Raw genomic sequence first — 22,477 nt, 5'->3', positions numbered from 1 at the left:
ACCATGCCCCTTAGTGTGATTTTGAAAATTGCTGTGGAAACAATTCAAAGATAAACAGCATAAGTGAATGAAATATGCTTAACATACAGTATATCGTCCTTGTTAAGCAGCTAATACTAGATATTTATTGATTAACTTTCTCTAGCGACACCAATCACTAAACAAAATGTCAACCTGTTTTATAGAATTCATCTTTCTTATTACTGGAACTGCAATCAGCCATGATGTCTTTTTGCCCATCATTTCTGTCACAACTCAGATTTCTTTTTTCAATCTTAAGAACACTTTAAGATAGCAAACATCATACAATAATTAGGGGAATGTAAATAAATACATGTTAAGCTCCAGCAACCTCTGCACAGTTGGTGTAAGAGCTGTTTCAGTAATGGATTAGCACTAGGTAAAGTGATTTACATTACAGCATGCCATTATGTTGTCAGACCTGTCAACATGTTATAATGAAAGTCAGTTAAGTAGAATGTGAACGTAACATATTTGTACTGTTAATATAAACAAATGCCTTGCTTGTTCTGGCTCAATCAGTCTATGAATGCAAATTCATTTCCATTGTATAACCCCTTGGTAAACATGCAGGTGGGGCTCTCTCTTTTAAGAGTCTGGATTTAGTTAACCAAGCATAATACAAGATATTAAGTTTCAAAGTGTAACTGAACACCCTGTAAAGTTTACAAGAAATGCATTATATTACCTTTGCTGTGTTTTCCGTGGTTTTAGTATTACAGCGTTATATTTTTAAACATCTTGCCAACTCTTAAATCAACGTTTTACTCGGGAGAAAACAGAAATCTCTACAGGATTGTAGTATATCCAGATCATACTGCTTTCTGCAACAATGTTCCCACAATAGGCCACTCATTTCAATTGAAGCAACTGCATTGTTGCAGGATTGTGCATGAATTGTGCAAATCCTCTTCAGTCGAACATTTCTGAGTAAAAGCCAAAAAAAAGAAATTCCCTAGTTAATTTATCTGCGATGTGTCAACACATCAACACAATCAGGTTCTAATTCTATTAAATAACATGGGATACAGCAACAGTAAAGGAATGTGTTTCTTGTAAACACTGCAGGGGGTCCTGGAACACTTCCAAATAAAAATACATGTTTATAGTTTCTTTCAAAACTGGACATGAACCGATTTAACAAATGGAAGTGCAAAGTAGGCAAGATGTAGAATTATTTTAGCTATAATTACTTTAAAATAAACCCAACCATACTTTCTTTTTACTATACTGCAAGGTGCTTTTTGTACAATGTATACCAAAATATGAAGGGGAGAAAATTAGGACAAATGTTGAGAGTGGATTCAAGTCCCAATTATACAAAAAACAAAATCTGATGAAAATGTTATTGTTTTACTGCAGACAAATGTTTATTTAATACACATACAATAGCTTTATAGTTATGCTTACACACTACCAAATTAAAAATGGCAACAAACAAAGCAACAAAATTAAATTTCTAATAAAGTAGGGATGTACCCTAGCCAATTGTGATGTATTACAAGCACACACTCCATCCACTGCTGTAAACACAGAATAAGGCCACTCCACTGTATACTACAGTGTACATTCAAGACATGAGACGTTTTAGTTCCCTACACAAATCAACTAAATCTCATCTGAATTACTACTCTTGTCCACAATACAATAAAACACCAATAAAGCATAAATGAGCTAAACAATGAAATTGCCACTGTTTAATCATTAAAATCTAGCTATAATGTTTAGACACAAAATACAGACTCACATGAACTGTAAGATAAGTTGTTTTTTCACAACTTTGGCATAGAAGGGGCCTTGACAACCTGAACAGTGTCAGTACGTACTGTAGATAGGGCCCTGTATGCTAAACCACAGTTATCATTTTTTAAAAGCTTCCTTAAAATGGAACTGGAGTGGTCTCAGTCTTTCCTCCTGTGGTAACCATCTCCATCAAGCTTCCCGAAGCAGGTCTCTTTACTCCGGTGGTCCAGTTGTAAAAGGTTCTGGAACATAAAATTGTAGTTCAATAATTACTTGAAAATGTGTTAAAAATCCTATCTTCATTAATATACATGTACTGTACATTTCCACATTACTGCGAACATTACTGCTAATATTACTTTCCTAGCAAAGCACTTGCACAAGCCAGGACAGTGAACCCTCAGGAGGACCTGAAGGCAGGAGTGGATCTTCAGCCCCTTCTGACATCATTGTGGTGGTGCCACTTCTGGGGTTGAAGCAGCATGTTCAAGATAATTCAAGATAACCATTATGATATCTGTAATCCTGCTAAGTGGTTTTTATACTGTGTCTAGTAAGAGCCATCTAGTGCTCTGCCACTCTGGAGCGAGCTCTTTTGCCAACAATACACTGTTGTGCACTAGACGGCTCTGGTGCTTACTAATATAAAGACACTTTTGGCTTGATTCTGATTAAATAAGTGCAATCGCAGACGCGGCAGTAGCATAGACAAGAAAAAACAGCGCAAGTCAGAACATCAAGTGGTAGGTCACTCGCCAAGAGATACTAAACCATGCTTCACGCCACAGGAGATTTCTATAGTAATAGAAAAGGTAGAGACATGTAGGGTAATCATTTATTATTTATAATAATTATACAAGGTACATTATTAGTTACTACCCTCCCTGACCTGTCTACTAGTAGCAGCGATTGATTTGTTTTCTAGCGTGGCATGAAGTGCCGCATCACGTTCCCTCTGAGCTTGGAATATGAGCTTCAATATAACCAGGGCTTTAACTGTCACAAAATATTTCCGGAGCTCCCCCCCCCCCCCGTTTGTGAAAAGATCATGTAAAGAATAAAAGTACAGTTAACTTCTTTTCTTTTTTATTTGCATTTGAGTGCGTGTTCGCGCGTTTCAGTATTTAAAGACACTGTTAGGTCCTAACATTTATTAGCAAAATAAATCAAATAAATCGCTTTAGTAATTAAAAATAATCTAGTTATCTGCAGTGTGTGTTAATCCTGATCGTGCTGCTTGTTCAGTTATTTGTTCACAATGTGTGTTCATGAAGTCAAAGCCTCCTCCTCCTGGCTTTAGAAGAGATGCGATGTGCCTGTGTTGTTACTGTGATATTAAATAAAGTTGCTGAAACTAAAATCAGACTGCGTGCAGTTGTTTGATTGCAACTCGTCATACAAAACGGAGACTAGCTGCTATACTATACTATTGTGGTTGCTGTACAGCCGCTGACAGCAAACACTTTCTCGATTTATTTTATTTTTGTATCTTTATTTGCTATACGAAATTTAAATAAACAGATATGACAGCAAGGAAGTAGAATATTTTACATTGACAGACAACATTCAGAGGGCGTGTGCACTACAAGAAAGGAGACTCTTTCGACAAGCAGGCAAAAGGTAAAATACACGATTTACGTATTTTTCGGAAGATTGATTTGGAACAGTGATTAAACACAGTCTGAAAGACATTTAACCATCAGGTTAAAGGAAAAAATCCGATCCATTTTCTAATTCGTTATAATGTTTCAAACTAGTTAAGCTCGTACATTATCAGGCTGCGAAACCGATATCTTGTTTCAGGTCTATCGACAGTAGTGACTTATTTCAATCACGGAAACTTACTCAGCAACAAAGTCCAACGGGGTCCAGGAACCAAAGTCTGCATCAGGCATTGATTTTCTGTTCATTGGTGTATCCAAGGTAACGCTGAGAAAGACAGTCAGAGATATGTATATGCAAATTGTTTTGATCCTGCACCAGTCTACTGGGTATACTGAGAGACAGAGTTAATGAGGACCTTTCTAAGAGAGGAACAGAGGTACACCAGAATTTAAAGAGTACATTACTTAAAAATTGGTTCTGTTTGATATTTTATTTTTAAACACTGAAACTCAGAATCAATTATTGTAAGGTGACATTGGTTTTATGTTGGGAAATATTTTTAAGAAAAATAAAAAACTGAAATATCTTGCTTGCATAAGTATTCAACCCCTGTGCTGTGGAAGCTCCCAGTTTGCACCGATGAAAGAAATTGCCCTAACAAAGACACAATTACCTTACCATTGGCCTCCACCTGTGACCCATTAAAGTTCCTGTCACATTTTCTGGATAAAAACCCTGCTATTGAAGGATCATTGGTAAGGCTGTGAATCTGAAGGAAAATGAAGACCAAAGAGCATTCTACAGAAGTTACAGATAAAGTAATCCAAAAATGCATAGATTAGGGAAAGGGTACAAAATAATATCCAAGTGTTTGGATATCCCAGTGAGCACAGTTAGATCAATAATCAGGAAGTGGAAGCTGCATCACACCACCCAGGCACTGCCAAGAAAAGACCGTCCCTCAAAACTCAGCGCTCAAACAAGAAGGAGACTTGTGAGAGAAGCCACAGAGAGGCCAACAATCACTTTGAAGGAGCTACAGAGTTCAGTGGCTGGGAGTGGAGTAATGGTGCACCAGTCAACCATATCAAGAGCTCTGCATAACACTGGCCTGTATGGCAGGGTGGCAACAAAGAAACCGTTACTCAAAAAGTACCATCTGAAAGCACATCTGGAGTTTGCCAGAAAGCATGAGAGTGACCCAGCTGCGATGTGGGAAAAGGTTTTGTGGTCAGATGACACCAAGATAGAGCTTTTTGGCCAAAACTCAAAGCGCTATGTCTGGCACAAACCTAACACTGCCCATGCCTCAAGACACACCATCCCAACAGTAAAGTATGGTGGTGGCAGCATCATGCTGTGGGGATGCTTCTCATCAGCAGGGACTGGGCATCTTGTTACAATTGAAGGAAAAATGGATGGAGCAAAATACAGGAAAATACTGCAAGAGAATCTCCTTCAGTCCGCTAAAAAACTGAAGCTTGGGAGGAAATTCACCTTTCAGCAGGACAATGATCCCAAGCACAAGGCCAAAGCAACACTGGAGTGGCTCAAGAACAAAAAGGTGAATGTCCTACAGTGGCCCAGTCAAAGTCCTGATCTCAATCCCATTGAGAATCTGTGGCACTATTTGAAAATTGCGGTCCACAAGCGTCGTCCAACCAACCTGAACAACCTGGAGCAAATCTGCCAAGAAGCCAAAAATGGGCACTGTGTGCAAAGCTGGTACATACTTACCCCAAAAGATTTAAAGCTGTTATTGCAGCGAAAGGTGGCTCTACCAAATATTAATGTGTGGAGGTTGCATACTTATGCAAGCAAGGTATTTCGGTTTTTTATTTTTCTTAAAAATATTTCCCAACATAAAACGAATGTCACCTTACAAAAACTGATTTTGATTTTAAGTGTTTAAAAAAAAAATATCGAACAAAATGTAATTTCAATGTACCATTTGTAATTCAGTAATATGAGAGAACTGGTCAGGGGTGAATACTTTTGCAAGTGTGTGTATATATATATATATATATATATATATATATATATATATATATATATATATATATATATATATATATATATATATCACACACACATATATATGTGTATATATACACAGCTCTGGAATTATATACACACACACACACACACACACAGCTCTGGAAAAAATTAAGAGACCACTGCAAAATTATCAGTGTCTCTGGTTTTACTATTTATAGGTATGTGTTTGGGTAAAATGAACATTTTTGTTTTATTCTATAAACTACTGACAACATTTCTCCCAAATTCCAAATAAAAATATTGTCATTTAGAGCATTTATTTGCAGAAAATGACAACTGGTCAAAATAACAAAAAAGATGCAGTGTTGTCAGACCTCGAATAATGCAAAGAAAATAAGTTCATATTCATTTTTAAACAACACAATACTAATGTTTTAACTTAGGAAGAGTTCAGAAATCAATATTTGGTGGAATATCCCTGATTTTCAAGCACAGCTTTCATGCGTCTTGGCATGCTCTCCACCAGTCTTTCACATTGATGTTGAGTGACTCTATGCCACTCCTGGCGCAAAAATTCAAGCAGCTCAGCTTTGTTTGATGGCTAGTGACCATCCATCTTCCTCTTGATCACATTCCAGAGGTTTTCAATGGGGTTCGGGTCTGGAGATTGGGCTGGCCATGACAGGGTCTTGATCTGGTGGTCCTCCATCCACACCTTGATTGACCTGGCTGTGTGGCATGGAGCATTGTCCTGCTGGAAAAACCAATCCTCAGAGTTGGGGAACATTGTCAGAGTAGAAGGAAGCAAGTTTTCTTCCAGGACAACCTTGTACTTGGCTTGATTCATGCCTCCTTCACAAAAACAAATCTGCCCGATTCCAGCCTTGCTGAAGCACCCCCAGATGAGTCCAATTTTCAGCTTTGCCCAACACCTGGTCGTCTAATGGTTAGACGGAGGCCTGGAGAGGCCTACAACCCACAGTGTCTCGCACCCACTGTGAAATGTGGTGGAGGATCAGTGATGATCTGGGGGTGCTTCAGCAAGGCTGGAATCTGGCAGCTTTGGCATAAATCAAGCCAAGTACAAGGTTGTCCTGGAAGAAAACTTGCTTCCTTCTGCTCTGACAATGTTCCCCAACTCTGAGGATTGGTTTTTCCAGCAGGACAATGCTCCATGCCACACAGCCAGGTCAATCAAGGTGTGGATGGAGGACCACCAGATCAAGACCCTGTCATGGCCAGCCCAATCTCCAGACCTGAACCCCACTGAAAACCTCTGGAATGTGATCAAGAGGAAGACGGATGGTCACTAGCCATCAAACAAAGCCGAGCTGCTTGAATTTTTGCGCCAGGAGTGGCATAAAGTCATCCAACATCAATGTGAAAGACTGGTGGAGAGCATGCCAAGACGCATGAAAGCTGTGCTTGAAAATCAGGGATATTCCACCAAATATTGATTTCTGAACTCTTCCTAAGTTAAAACATTAGTATTGTGTTGTTTAAAAATGAATATGAACTTATTTTCTTTGCATTATTCGAGGTCTGACAACACTGCATCTTTTTTGTTATTTTGACCAGTTGTCATTTTCTGCAAATAAATGCTCTAAATGACAATATTTTTATTTGGAATTTTGGAGAAATGTTGTCAGTAGTTTATAGAATAAAACAAAAATGTTCATTTTACCCAAACACATACCTATAAATAGTAAAACCAGAGACACTGATAATTTTGCAGTGGTCTCTTAATTATGTGAACAGTAAAACACCAGCTCAATTTCACTTTTAACAAAAACATTGCAAATTAAAAAAAAAAAAAGTTATAAAAGACTACTTACAACATTCACATGGCCCACAACACTTCAGAGCCACTTAAGTACCTCAGGTAACTTCATGCATAGTGCATGTTTCCAGTTGCTCTGTTATCACTGGATTTCAGGACCTGTGCCCCTACAGTTACTTTGAAGACCCATGGTTTATATATTCCACATTCAGGGAGCTATTAAGAGATCTAACCATTGCATTCCTGAGCACTGAGAGTAGTAAGAATAAGTAATGGTTTAAGAAGAAAAAAAAAGGATTCCGAGAGTATCCACCTAAAGCATTGTTTAAAAACTTTTCAAGTAACACCCAAGAATGGCAGTGACACACACAGCATGTTCTTCCCCCAGTCAGGAATTGAGTGGTGTATCTTGTGATTTCAAGAACTTACGGAAGAATAGCAATGGCAGCTGATCCGGGGGGCAATCCACTGTTCTCTCCAGCAAGACTCCGACAGAGATGATGAACCGCTGCCTTCGCCATGCCATAGCCAATCATCCCTAGAAAGTAAAACAAAAACAGAGAACTGATATTACCAAGCCTGGTGGTTTTACATCAGGATTTATCTAAAAGTGCATGTTGCTCATGTTGATCAACAGCAAAATGGACATTCAGGCATAAATTGATTTAATCTAGTTACACTTGGAGGCAACACACAGGTACTTTTGCAATTAGACAATCTTTCTCTTGTCACGGTCCCTGTCCTGTTCTGAAAACATTGTGTGACTAACCTACACACAGTGCAATCCATAAGAGAGTTTAAAAAAATAAGCAGACATCCTTTCAGCATTCATTCGAGGTGCCACTTTAATACATTTGCCTAGGCAGCACAGATTGTTTCTAAAGCGGGTCACGTTACTGAATCAGCTGAGCAAATTTCCTAATGCAATTACGCACTGTACAGCAAAGAATTGGACAGACAGACACGTAATGAAATGAATCAATATGTATGTACCTTAACCAAAGTATTGCAGCACACACCAAATAATTTGGATCACCTTCATCCTAGAGGTGTTTCTATAACACTAGAAATATGAAGTTGCATTTTAAAATTGCCTATTTAAGTAGTGGCAGTGGCAACTGGCCAATAAAACACAAGCGCTGGTCCCTATATATATATATATATATATATATATATATATTATACACACGTGTCCTACGCACACACTGGGTGTACCATCAGACTCCCTCCTTCAACAATTCTGTTTTTCTATTGATGCAATACAGCACTCATTTCAATCAGAGCACCAGCATCGCTGCAGGAGGGGGCATGAACTGGATACACTGCCAGGTTTAGAAGAAACATCTTTCTCCTGACAAATGTGCCAGAGTAAAAGTTTAAAAAAAAAAGTTATTCCCTAACACCACGTTAAGAGGCAGGTTTAGGAAGGTCCTCTCCCCCCCCCCCCCCCCCCCCCCCTCCCTCAATTCCTTCAACTTGAATAATCAGCTCCAGCTGTCTACAAGCACAACAGATGTAGCCCATACCGATGCCACCATAATTAAAACTTCATTCTGGAAAGCAGAAGAAATGGAAAAACATCCATAAACAAGGTCCAAAAGACAAATATAATGCAAAATGTGTTTATACATACTCTGAGCATCAAAATAAATGTATCACTTATATTTGAGCATCAAAAGAAACATATAACTTATATTTGGATAAAATTCACTAGATGTGATCAAGAAATGACAATCTCTATTTTAGAGCAGGTGCAGTGACTTTTTATTGTGTGGATTAACAATTGACATCACTAAGATGCTGCAAAATGATCTGTCGATCTTGGTCAGGTTTGTGACTCTTGGTCTCCCAGTTCGTGGCCTGTCATTGACAGAGAGAGTCTAGTTATACCGTCTCGCCAGGTTTGAAATAGCTGGCTGTGAGCACCCAAGACGGCGAGCAACAGTACACTGCCCTAGTCCAGTCTCCATCATACCAATTGCACCAAAGCGCTGCTCTCTTCACAGACTTGGTATATTGTTTTTTTTTTCTGTGATTTTCTTTATTGCTTTTATTCAAGCTTGCAATTCAACAGCTGAAATGACTCCATATCCAGTGTTCAATCAATTGACTCACTAATTAGGAGATTAAGTGCATATGCTTCAGTCAGAGTCACTCAAGTGTGTCATGGTCAAGGATGAATGATCGCGTGATTAAAAAGACACCAAAAACATTTTGTCAATGTCCACCATTAATATACCTTTTCTTTTTTTAATTGTCAATGAAAACAAAGTCATTTTCATTTCAAATTAATCCCCTAATCTGAACTGGAATTTTAGAATAGAAAGGTTCCCATATCCACCAACCTTCACTGAAGCATATGACATGCCTATACAAAGCTGGAAAATCCTGAGGGATTAGTTAGTGATTTACTTCACATGTACATTTACAAAACCACTGGATTGTAGCAAGATATTGCAATTATATGGAGTATGTAAAATGTCTGAGTGAAACTGATTTACATTTTTTTTGATAATTGCACATACATGTGTTGCAATGTTGCGTACCATGCGATCTGCTAGAACTAGCCAGTCTAAGATGTATGCAAAGCATAAGAATCTCAGTGACTTCACAAGGGGCATGATAGTGGGTCCCATGCAATGGCTTGTTGATCATGGAGTCTCCCAGGCATACCAGGAATAGCAGCGTCTTCAGAAAAGCACAGCTCTGGTTGCAATTTAGTCAGCCATCCCTCAGATGTGCGAATCATTTTGTGTAAAATTATTTCAGTCTTTAAACACACACGCACACACGCGAAAAAAAAATACAATTTACGTATTGAAAAGTATTGTGAGATTTGTTTTATGTAAATGCTTTGGACTGGGCTGCTCAAGCAAAGCAATGTACATCAAATACGATGATCGGTGTTCAAAATAAAAAAGTTAATTTTTGCATACAGTTAAATGAATAACTCAGTAGTCATTCTAAAGAAATTATTTACAAATGCTGGGGGGGGGAGTTTTAATGTAAATTGTTCCCATATGCTTTTCCTACTGCATGCACATGAGAAATATACATGCTCGGCAGATCAAAGCTAGACAGATTAAACTCAAAACACCAGTCGCAAATGAGTGAACCTGGCTTACGTTAACATCTGTTAACTGTGCATACAGATCTGAAGGGCACTAGCTGTGCACATGTGGTAGGTGAATGTGCAGAGTCACCCCTCCTGCTTTTTGTGCCTCTAACAATATACCTACAAAACAATCAGACTTCTGAGAGGTGTATAATGAGCATTTTCACATGCAATCCCACACTCTTGTTCAGGAAAACAAATTCAATTGCAAAATCAAAACATGTTTCTGAGAGAAAAAAAAAAAAAAACGTATCCTTGCATGTTTTATGACAACAGCAACCCCCACATCGGCCCCGATCCGAGTTTTCTTTTATGAAAAGAGGTTGAAAAGCTGGAAAGGGAGTATCTCTGCATACACAACCCCCTCAGCACTTGGCAGATGTTTCTTTTATAACTCGCTTTCCAAAGTAGCCTATTTATTTAAATGGTAATTTCTTGACCTGCTCCTTTATTCTAGACGCACTACTTGCTTTTGCTGGAGTACTGCAGAAGGACACACCAGATTGCTGTTTGTTTCTCAACATAACTGGCAAAAATGTTATTGAATGGGGGCCATGCAAAGCAATGGCAGATTTTGGTAACTACTCTTTTGCTATATATTACACACTCACACACACACACACACACACACACACATTGATGCACAATGAAAACGCAACAGTCTATGTTTTATATTAATAGCTCACTGGGCACATACATAATGATATTTATATTTTAAATAGTGAGCAGACAGGTTTGTTGATTGCTTGAGTAGTATTGTTCCTTGGGATGACAAAATACTGAGCTCTAGTCATGTGATCTCATAAAAACACCAGGAGTGTTTGGTATTTGAATTGAGTTAAAATTGCCTAAATTAGTCGATTAAGAATAAATATCCATTCGAAAAGACGTGACTTTAACTAACGTAAGAACAGCAAAAGATACTACCATGCCCCACTTGAGTAATGAAGATTGCCTGGTTGCTATCGGCATAATTGCAGGCGGCCTGTCTGCGAGGCGTTGCCTGGAGAACGAGATGTTCTGCTTCAACAATCAACAGACTAGTCCAGAGAAACCAGGAAACCAGCTCTGTGAGGGGCAGGCCACATCCTGGAAGGCAGAGGGTCACCACACCGGCCCACCGCGTTGTGGTGAGCATTATGCTGACTGTTACATTGTTCAAGCAAATCAGTGGGACGGCGGAAGTGTGATGTGGGGAGGAATCTCCTTTAACATAAGAATACCTTTGGTGCAGACTGAGGACAACTTTACTGCTCAGCGATACACTGATGAAGTTCTTGAGGAAACAGTTTTTCTGTTCCTGCAAGCCAATCCGGAAGTGTTGATTTTCCAGCAGGACAATGAAAGACCACACAGTGCTAGGATTACAATTGCACAACTTCAAGAAAACAATGTCGAGGTCTTGCCGTGGCTTTTTCTCCTGACCTGTCCAATAGAACATCTGTGGAACCAAATCGCCAATGCCATCCACAGGAGACAACTGTGACCAGCCAACCTTCACCAGCTGGCTGCAGCTGCACAGGAAGAGTGGCGGAACATCCCATAGCCAGAGGATGGCCAGGTCTATGTGTCAGCGCTGCCAGGATTGTGTTAATGCTCAGGGAGGTCATACCCAATAATGACTTGTAACGTTTTCATTCTGACAGTGTGTCATGTATCATACTGAAAACTTATCAAGATTCTTTGATTCGTATTTCTGTTCATATTTTCAGTGATTTTGTTTGATATCCATCTTTAAAATATTTGATTAAATCCAATAAAACCCAGTGTTGCGTTTCTTTTGTGTATCACTATACACACACACACACACACACACACAGTAAATAAACTGGACATTGCCTTCTTCGGCAATGAAAAACTAAACACTCTGAAGCATCCTACCTGGTGTTGCAGCTAAGGAAGCCTTTGCACCAGCCAGCGTCAGCAAGCCTCCATCCTTCAGATGTTTAGTGGCTAAGTGACTGGAAATAAGCGAAGTCCAAACACTCTGCTTCCACATTAGGTCACTGTTTTTATACAAGGCTTGAAGAAAGAATGAAAGATCAAACATATTGCTGATGAATGTGAAGCGCACTTTTGTTATGGTGCTATATTACTTTATCTTTGAGACTGTCAGACCACTGTGTGGCTATACTGTATATAGTGTTATTGCTCAACATATTATTAACTGTTCCATCTCAATGGTCATTAAAACTACAAAACAGTCTTTATTGTTTTAAACAGAGCCATGTCAGCATTGAAACACTTAGGCTACAGTGTTTAGCAGCTGCTCTTATGTCAGCAGGCTGTTCCTCAGATGACCATTGGTTTTATTAAGCCAGTGGAGTATTACAAGCTAATTCTTCCTGTTGCAAGTCATTTTCAGTCATGGTGCTCAGCTGGCAGGTGGTCATGTATCAATACTGCAAAAATGTGATGTTCACACACCCATGTATCATTTCCATTTGTATATGTATACTCCAAGCACACCTACATTTAGATTTTGCACTGCCACCTGCCCATCCACCTGCAACACATAGTATGGCATCCACTTTATTCTCCCCAAGCAGCTGGGACACATCAGCCGTCACCTGTATGAAACATGAGAAATCAAGGGTATCATAAACTGACCTCTATTCAGTCACTATCAGTTCTGCTGAACATTTGTGCTGTGTTAGAATAGAATAGGCTTGACATAGGCTTTACAAAGACCATTATTTTGTCTGCACAAGCACCTAAAATAACTAAAGTATGGTGTTCTTCCAAATAAAGTGCATACAAGGCACTTTGAGTTACTGAACACCTGTTGTGAAATAATCGATTGTGCAAAAGAGAAGGGCTTCTATCTACTCTATTAAAATAATGTATTTCAGTTGTTTATGTATATAGAGTAACATGGTTGAGTGTTGGGATTAAGTGTTATCACTATGGCGTTTGTTGCTACTCTCCACTGATAAATGACCACCAACAATGTCTCATTATTTGGGCAATGGATTATAATGCAACTCATCAGCAAAAATGCAACTGCACAAATAATCACCGAAGCTCTATCATCACATTAGTGTTGTTGTTTCTTTTACCTGATCCGCTTGTTCAGTGAATGCTTCCGACATTTTAACAAGCACGTTAGCATTTGCTTGTTCATTGGCGACCATGTCAATACAAGCCACCCACTGGAAAACATCAAATGCTATTTGTCAGTGAGGCACAGAAAAAAAATCAACAAGAGAATAACAAAATCTATGAGTAGCGTGTGGTACGAGTTGAACTTTGACTGTATATAGCGACCTCTCTCTGCAGCCGCATGCACTTATACGATATTATGAAGCCAATTTATATTTGTTTGGTTTTTATCAATTGTTTTTTCTTTATATATATATATATATATATATATATATATATATATATATATATATATATATATATAATTTTGCTTTGCTACCTGACGATTGTACGTTTTAATTAATGAATTAATTGAATTAAGTAATTAATAACAACAGTAGTATTGTTCAGTAGATGCAGTAATATGCTACACAGTATGCTGCAGACTTATTAATTATTATGCCAAACTGGAATCGCTTGAAAAAAATACAAACTTAAAGGTACTATTAATATTATAACTGACAGAACGCTGTATATTACCAAATTGCAATGTAGAACTGGAACACTCACAGAAAAATAAGAAAGTCTGTAGATGTTTTAACGTAGGAACTACTGTCAAATCTAAATATGTGCACAATCTGTACTGAACTACTGCTTAAATTACATAAGAACATAAGAAAGTTACAAACGAGAGGAGGCCATTCGGCCCATCTTGCCCGTTTGGTTGTTAGTAGCTTATTGATCCCAGAATCTCATCAAGCAGCTTCTTGAAGGATCCCAGGGTGTCAGCTTCAGTAACATTGATTTAATTACTGAATCCAGTCTTCAGAATCGTTTTGTTTTGATAATTACTCACCCATCTTTTTGACTTAAAGTACTCCACACATTTCGATCCTAAAGCTCCTTTTCCTCCATAAATAATTACTCTGTGTGCTTCAGCGGCTGCCATTCTCACACCTAGATCTTCTTTCCTGTTCAAATCTGGATTGCGTACTACTGAACCACAAATTACAGTAATTTAGTACCAGCAAGGTACCACTGTATCAGTGCTTCTTCTGCCCCTCCCACATGCCGAATGAAAGATTGTGCGGCTACAGCTCCCTCTCTGTACACACAGCACCATCTAACATGGAAGACTGTTACTACGTTTGTGTTTACATACTGAACACAGACTAGTGACCTACGGATGTGTTTGGTCTCAGTGAAGAATTGCATTCCCGAATTTCCTCTGGCACAGTGTATTTACTTTATTCCATTTCTCAGGGACCAATGTGTATCAACAGTCAGAACCTTATACATATACAAAAAAAAAAAAAAAAAAAAACAGGTCACGTGTAAAGCACACTACGTAATAGTGAATTACAATTTCATAGACGTGATGGCATATTCTGCTAGGTTGCCATGTTGTACATTGATGCTCATACCTTTTAACAACCTGTTGTTTCAGATATCCAATCAGTGATTTAATTATCTGAATGCATTTTAACAGTAAACAGTAAATGATATACCCTCTAAAGACCACAGATTTGTATTGTACCATGAGTCCAAAACAAGAACAAACTATACAAATAATTACTGATACCATTCAATGTATTTGTATTTATTTTATTTTTTGGATCAATATATTTGTAATGCTGGCGTGGCTATCAGAAAGGCACACTGTTAATTATAGCAACACATATTTTGTGACAATTTATTTATATTAGGAACTACTATGCAAATTATAAACGTACCATACAGTCAACATCAAATTGTTTATCCCAAGAAATGAATTAAATAGCATCTTAATGTTAACAATATGCAAAGTTCTGTAGCCACTGAAATAAAAACAACCCTCTTTCAGTGTTTTCTTTGTTTCAGTCGTGCAATGTTCCAGTTCCAGTTGATGTTAAAGATCATAGATTGTATTTGGCATGTTGACCTACCATTCTGCCCTTTGAAGGCGTAATGCTTTGGGGTTTAGAATAATTGTTCACTGTTGTGAATGAGCTGACAGCGCAGTTGCTATGACATCTAATACAGGGCAGCAACCTTAGAATAGATAGCTTCACTACAGTAAGGCTGAAATCAAACACCACTAGAAATTAACCACTAAATATTTCCCTCAACGACAACTGCAACCTGGCAGCTGATTCGAATAAGAGGGAAATTGATAGGCACCATATAGCACTGAGGAGGAACAATGAAACCAATGAGTGAAACATTAGCACAGCGCCAAAGATGGGATTAGTTGCTTGTGGTAAGAGCGGTCACTGCAGCACTGGATAACTAATTAGGTTTCACTTCCAATTGTTTTGAGTGTCTGTGTGTGTGTGTGTGTGTGTGTGTGTGTGTGTGTGTGTGTGTGTGTGTGTGTGTGTGTGTGTGTTTTTATTTGGCAGCAATAAAGAAAATGCCCGTACAAACCTATGAGGAGATCTCAGGAGAGCCTCTACTTATAATAAACAATCACAAGGATGACTTTTTTAAGCAGTGCGATGCCTGGAAAAACACTTTGTTTTGCTTGGCTTCCATATTAAGCATAGCATCAGTCGTGCTTCTTCTCATAGTCCTTGTCATCCAGAAGTGGGTGACTGGGAAGATCCTGGAGCTGACTTTGTCAATGCATGAGACCCAGAACTGGTCGAATTTATTGGGGACATTTACTATGGGATGTTTCAGGGAGGTAAAAACTGGCAGTGTGGTCTGGGCAACCGACACTCAAAAATCTCCGTTAAGTAAGGCTGCATTTGTAGTTGCCATTTTGTTATGGTAATCCTAGTTCTACTTACTACACACTTACACACTAGTGTTGGTAATGTTTATATTCTCTAAAGGCACTGAATCCTGATTGGTGATTGCTCCTACTGTATGTCACTGCCAAACTGCCTGCGGAAATAAGATGCTAAGCCCAGTTCTTATAATTAATAGAAGAGAACATTTAAAAAAGGAGGTTCCTGTTTTTTCATTGTGATGATATGTTGGTTTAAAAGGAATACGGAAGGTGAAAACCTGCTGATATATAACTGTTTTTATACAGGTAACTGAATACTGACAGTGGCACTGGAACAATTTTTAAGTGGGGGTGCTGAAAGCCATTGAACAAAACTGTAACCCCTGTATATGATAGAGGCCATGCAGACAGGGGGTGCTGCCGCACCCCCAGCACCCCTAGTTCCAGCGCCCTTGATTACTGAGCGCAAAAAGAAAGATCTAAGAAGACCAAAGATGAGGAGATTTGTGGGTGGGTAGTCATGCATAAACATTGGAACTCTTATTTAGAATTTGAATAGTTTCAAGTTGGCATCTGATCTGAAAACCCAGGATGCATAAGCCAGTTTTGCAAATATTATATAGAAATCACAGGACAGGTTTTATTGTCTTTGGTTGTAACCAGAGACTGTAGCATGTTGTACAATACAGTTGATAAAAAAGATTGTTGAGTAGTACAGTTTTAAAAAAAAAATGTATAATGATTCGGACAGTGGCTGATCTAATGTGTTGCATTACCCTATAGAATAAATTAATTTTGCTTCATGAAGTCAAATGAAACCGGCTGAACAGTATTCAGACCAGGGGTCCATTATAGTGAACGTCACATGTTTGATCATATTCTGAGATATCCACGAATATTGTCCATCAATTGCAAGCCATAGTCAATTACAGTGGACCTATATTAACTGAGCTAAAGACATTAATGCGCCATCTGCTGTCAACTGAGAAAACTACATTACATTAAATGAAGCATGGCATCGCTCCATCACAGCATCTCAAGTAAAGAAATAATTTTAGACATATTTATTTATTTTTCCATTTAATGTGATTTAAATTAATATTTAATATTGATTGATATTTAGTTATAATCATTTTTGTAAAGTTACAAAAGTTATGATATCGATAAATACAGGTGTCCATTGCAATGTACTGTAGGTCTGAAGCAGACTGCTGCAAACTCTCAGTAAAATAGCAATCAGATTTTTTTTGTTCTTCAGTTAAAATGTAATGATTAGCACAATGTAACAAGTTAATATTTTCTACTTAGGATTTCCAGCCCTAGAAGTCATGGAACTTCTGGAGGATGGAAATGTGTCTGAATTAGAATGCTGAATAGTGACGAGGAAGCCGATGAAGAAACCAAAGCATTTCATACACTTGGTGAGTGTTGTGTGGAAATTTTATAATTGTCAAAGGCTTGAGCCTATTTCTACAGAAGAAAAAAATAAAAATGAGACATGCAGATGGTGTCCTTCCGAGGAGCGCTCTCCATAAAGCAGGATGTGAAGGGGAAACCCAGCCCATGGGTGTAAAAATCTTTTTCCTCTGCCGCAGAAGTGGCATGGCCTATGATTTCATCATTTATCAGGGTAGCAAGACCAAGATCTCTCCACAGAACATGAACAGATCAGGCTAAGGAGCTGCAGTGGTTCTCCACCTTTGCCAGTGAATGAATGCTCCTAGCCACAAGCTCTTCTTCGATAATTACTTTACCATATACAATCTATTAGACGGGCAAATGCATGCTGCTGGAACAACAAGAGCCAATCCTTTTGCCAATTCATCACTTAAGCTGGATAAGGAGATGTCCAAGAGTAAACAGGGAAATTATGATCAAGTGACGGAAAAATCGTTTTGGTAAAGTGGTTTGACAACCGATCTGTGCTGCTGGCTTCCAGCTTTGTTGGTGTCTGTGATACACCACAAAGCCTCCAGTGTTTTCTTTGTAAGATGATGGTTTCTTGTGCAACTGCAGGTCTGTTTGGTGTCTCTGGAATCATCAGCTTTATCGCTGCTCTGAGGATTCTCCGCCAGACTGAAAGAGTTGCCAATTTTCCCGAAAATGTGTTCCAGTTCATAATGGGATAAGTCTCCACCCTCCCTGAGTTAATACTTGGTGGAGGCATTGTTGGCAGCAATTACAGCTGTGAATGTTGGGATAGGTCTCTACCCATTTTGCACACCTAGATTTGGCAATATTTGACCATTCTTCTTTACAAAACTGTTCAAGTTTCTTGGGGAGCGTTGATGGACAGCATTCTTCAAGTTATGCAAGACATTTTCAATTGGATTTAGGTTGGGGCTCAGACTGGGCCATACTTTAAACTGGATTCAAGGTGGGCTTTCTTGAGTAATGGCTTCCTTCTTGCCACCATACCATACAGGCCAGATTTGTGGAGTGCTTGGAATATTGTTGTCACATACACACTTTGACCAGTTTTGGCCATAAAAGCCTGTAGCTCTTGCAAAGTTGTCATTGGCCTCTTGGTAGCCTCTCTAATCAGTCTCCATCTTGCTTGGTCATCTAGTTTGGAGGGACAGCCTGATCTAGGCAGGGTCTTGGTGGTGCCATACACCTTTCACTTCTTAATAATCGTCTCGACCGTGCTCCAAGGGATATTCAACCTTTAACAACTTTGTCCCAGAGTTCTTTTGAAAACGCCTTGGTGTTCATTGTTGAGTCTTTGCTTTGAAATGCACTACCCAGCAGAGGGAACCTACAGGAACTGCTGAACTGATCCTGAAATCATGTGAATCACTACAATTTAACACAGGTGGAGGCCAACTTGGTGTGTGATTTTGAAGGTGATTGGTTATACCTGAGCTAATTTAGGATTGCTATTACAAGGGGGTGGACACTTATCCAACCAAGTTATTTCAGTTTTTATTTTTAATTAATTTTCTACAAATTTTTGGAATATTTTTTTCACTTGGAAGTTGTGGGGTAGGTTGTGTAGAGAAATGAAAAAAAAAAAACACTATTTTAATTCCAGGCTATAAGGCAACACAAGGTGAAAATTTGGAAAGGGGGTGTAGACTTTCTATAGGCACTGTAAAAAAAAAAAAAAAAAAAAAAAAAATATATATATATATATATATATATATATATATATATATATAGTTGTAGTTAAAAGTTTACATATCTTTTGACTACAATTGTAAATCTTTTGTAGAAAATTTTGCTTTTGTAGATGAAAGTTAAAAGAAATAGATGTCTACAATTATTTATTTCAGCAATTTTTTTACAAACCTCCAAAAATCAGGAATTAACCAACAAAAATGATAATGTAAGGTACAAAGATACAAACGCATACTCCCAAAAGCTTGCTAGAGCGACAGAAACGGCCTTATCCAGAATTTGTACTGTATCTGAAATATAATCTGTTCAAAAATCAGGGTTCCATCTGCACGGACAAAAAGCTCATATATAAGATATATAAAAAGCATCAGAATTGAATGAAGTGCATTGAACAACAAAGAAAGGATGATCTGTGTGCTGTTTTTCTGTTTCAGTTAAACATACTACTAGGAAATATATAAATAAAATAATACTAAATAAATAACAAAAGGTATATTTTAACCACAATTTACTGTTTTTCTTTAGCCTTTCCACAATGTTTAAATATGTGCAATACTATTTTGTAAGATTAGAATAAGGTTTTTTGTATATATATATATATATATATATATATATATATATATATATATATATATAATGGGTAAAAAAAAACAAAACAGAACTGGAGTCTGATTTAATATTTCCAAGGTGCACTAGTGAACATAAACACCTCAATTTGTTTATCAAACAGCTTCTATAGGTTACTTTATAAGCTGTATGTTTGTGGGCAAAGGGTTTGATATACATTTACATTATGGAAATGATCTGAATTTCCTTCAGGGGTGTTTACACGTCTGACCTGTCCCAGATGCCGACCTGACAGTGGGGTTACAAGGATCGCATTTGGCACTGTAAGCTGCCCAGAAATTATAACACCTGGTTAGTGTAAGGAAAGCAAGAAACGGTCAATGGCAAACGTCGACTGGAAGTTTCTTGATGTCTTTCATAGAACTCAATCGTTATGAACGATGCTCTCTTCAGTGTTGCTGATCTCTATATTTCTGTCTTGTCTTTTGTCCCGTGCACATCCTGCCCTGCTCTATGAAGCCAGGCCAGTGCTCCAGCCCTTGAAACCTAAATAAATCTCCCTCCGTGACTTCTGATTATTCAGTCCTTACTAAGCTGGCACTGTCTTTTTCACTTGGCTCCTTCAGGCCATTTTATGAGGAAGGAGGAGCGATAGAGCGGAAACACAACTACATGATACGTTTTACTACAAAAAAAAAATGTGTTGAGACTCCAAATGCTCAACAAAAGATTCCTGAAGACTCCAAATACTCTGCAAAAGATTCCTGAAGAAGCTGTGACATGAAACGCAAACCACTCTACATACATGTACATTAGCCAGTTTGGAACACTCAAGATTTACCATTTTGGCTCCATGCGTTATGCTATACTAAACATGTTGTGCTGAACAGTTATTTTGAACTGTAAAATAATTAGCACATTCTGGTACACCTAGAATATATACAATTATGTAATATAATAGCTTCTCCTGTTTCTGTTTTTCAAACATTTGATGTCCAACAAACATGCTCAACTTCGCTGATTCTCTATATATGGACCACAGACACGTGGGATAGAGAGCGAGAGAGTTCTGAAACTTTAAAAAAACTGTTAGAAAAAAAAAAAATCATCAAATTTAGTTTTTGAAGAATAAAATAACCACACAACACACTGATGCATGTGCTTATTTCAATGACCAGCTTTGTTCCAGTAGCTATATTGTTATGTACTAGTACTCCTAAAGTTACCAATGTGTATGCATTTAATTTACTCTAACACGCCATAACAAAAACTACACACCACTCCATCGACACCCTCCCGAGCTCTCTCTATGTCCCATAACCCCTCGCGCGCAGCGTGACGCACGTAAAGGCGGGGTCGGGTATCTTCGTCTACACCCAACCCCAAAACAGTATGTATGGGCTGAATTCAAACAGCGGCGGGATTAGGAAGTAAGAGCTGTCAGCGAATTATGTTATTGTTTAATTTGTTTAGAAACAGTTTGACTATCATTTATGCTAATAAAGGTAGTGGTGCCAGATTCACTTTATGGGATTGTAAGTCAGGTATAAAAACTTTGAACTTGGCGTTGAGTGGTACTTCTAATACTAGAGACGTATTGTATACACATTCTTCCAGCTTGTTATTAATGCTGAAACGGCAAAAATAATTTGTACGTATTGTTTTTTGCTCATGCAAATCTCGGAAATCTTGTAGTTCAATTACTTCCTCGTGCTTTTTGAATGTTAGTAAGTAGGTGTAGTGTTATTTTTCAGGTACGCGTTAAAAAGTGGTAGGCACGAAAAAAAAAAAAAACGAAAATATGGTAGGGTTATGCTGTTTTTTTTTGTGTGTGTGTGTGTGTGTGTATATATATATATATATATATATATATATATATATATATATATATATATATATATATATATATATTAGGGGCGGATGTATTAATTTAACGAAAAAACAACAGGGGGGCCCATATACACTAGGGCCCCATAATTATATTTACATATCTTCCGTTTGTTTTATTTACAGAGCCTTAGAATGCATATGCATCACGTGTACATCACTATGACTAGTAAATACTATGCACAATTTTTATTTAATAACACCTGACCCCCCCGCTTGAAAATGTCTTAAGTGTGTTTGATACGCGACCTGCCTGTTTTTAGTGGAGCTATGTAAATTAATGTACTACCACTGCGTGCTTATTTTAACCGTATCTGTATTTTAAGAGCCGCTGATGTGTTAATTAGTAAGTCATGGCTTTGGCCACCAACTGTCGCTACTCAAGTGGGGGCGGTAAACGGAAACAAGAAAACGGCCTGCGGAGCTAGTAATGTTGAGAAACTGCAGGCAAAAGAAAATGCGGTAGAAATGCAAAATCCTCTTACTACATTCGAAGCTGCTCAACAAAAGGTCAATTTATCTAGTCTGTGCCCAGTGCCCCGTGAGTGCATAATCACGTGTGCATAGCTATACCTATGAGAAACTGCATCCCGTGCAATTGTGCACCCCTACTTTATTATATTAATATTCACATTTAGCTATTTGTTTCTTTTCAATATGTGATGGAGTTGTACTCTGGTGTAATGGTATAGTATTTTATATAATTGCTGTGCACTACTTTTTTTTTTTTTTTTACAGTGTCAACTGATGTGACAGTCCAAACTGCAAAATGAACTCGGTGATGAAGCCATTCCAGAGGAATGATGTTGTGATATTAAAAACACATGGCAAACAAATGCAGAAAGTT

At 38.1% G+C, this 22,477-nt stretch overlaps 1 protein-coding gene across 1 annotated transcript; it reads right to left on the bottom strand.

The window, feature by feature from the left end:
* Positions 1–1,369: 1,369 nt before the first annotated feature.
* Positions 1,370–14,464, bottom strand: LOC121324430 (dihydropteridine reductase-like). Its single transcript, XM_041266298.1, has 7 exons — positions 14,200–14,464; positions 13,322–13,414; positions 12,736–12,832; positions 12,144–12,284; positions 7,577–7,685; positions 3,610–3,693; positions 1,370–2,006 (listed from the first exon to the last, which is right to left on the bottom strand). Exons 1-7 carry the CDS (start codon positions 14,290–14,292, stop codon positions 1,901–1,903), a joined length of 723 nt encoding a protein of 240 aa, XP_041122232.1. The 5' UTR covers positions 14,293–14,464; the 3' UTR covers positions 1,370–1,900.
* Between the last annotated feature and the right edge of the window lie 8,013 nt (positions 14,465–22,477).

This window comes from Polyodon spathula, chromosome 1 (assembly GCF_017654505.1).
Source record: "Polyodon spathula isolate WHYD16114869_AA chromosome 1, ASM1765450v1, whole genome shotgun sequence".
Classification (NCBI taxonomy): Eukaryota; Metazoa; Chordata; class Actinopteri; order Acipenseriformes; family Polyodontidae; genus Polyodon; species Polyodon spathula.
Note: the sequence above shows the minus strand (reverse complement) of the source record. Positions and strands in the feature narration are given on the sequence as shown.

Coding starts and splice junctions, on each gene's coding strand:
- LOC121324430 (XM_041266298.1), bottom strand. CDS start 14,292: ATGGCAGCCGCTGAAGCACACAGAGTAATTATTTATGGAGGAAAAGGA. Junction 7,686..12,143: donor TTCCTTAGCTGCAACACCAG/GTAGGATGCTTC, acceptor TTTACTTTCTAG/GGATGATTGGCTATGGCATG. Junction 2,007..3,609: donor CCGTTGGACTTTGTTGCTGA/GTAAGTTTCCGT, acceptor TTTATGTTCCAG/AACCTTTTACAACTGGACCA.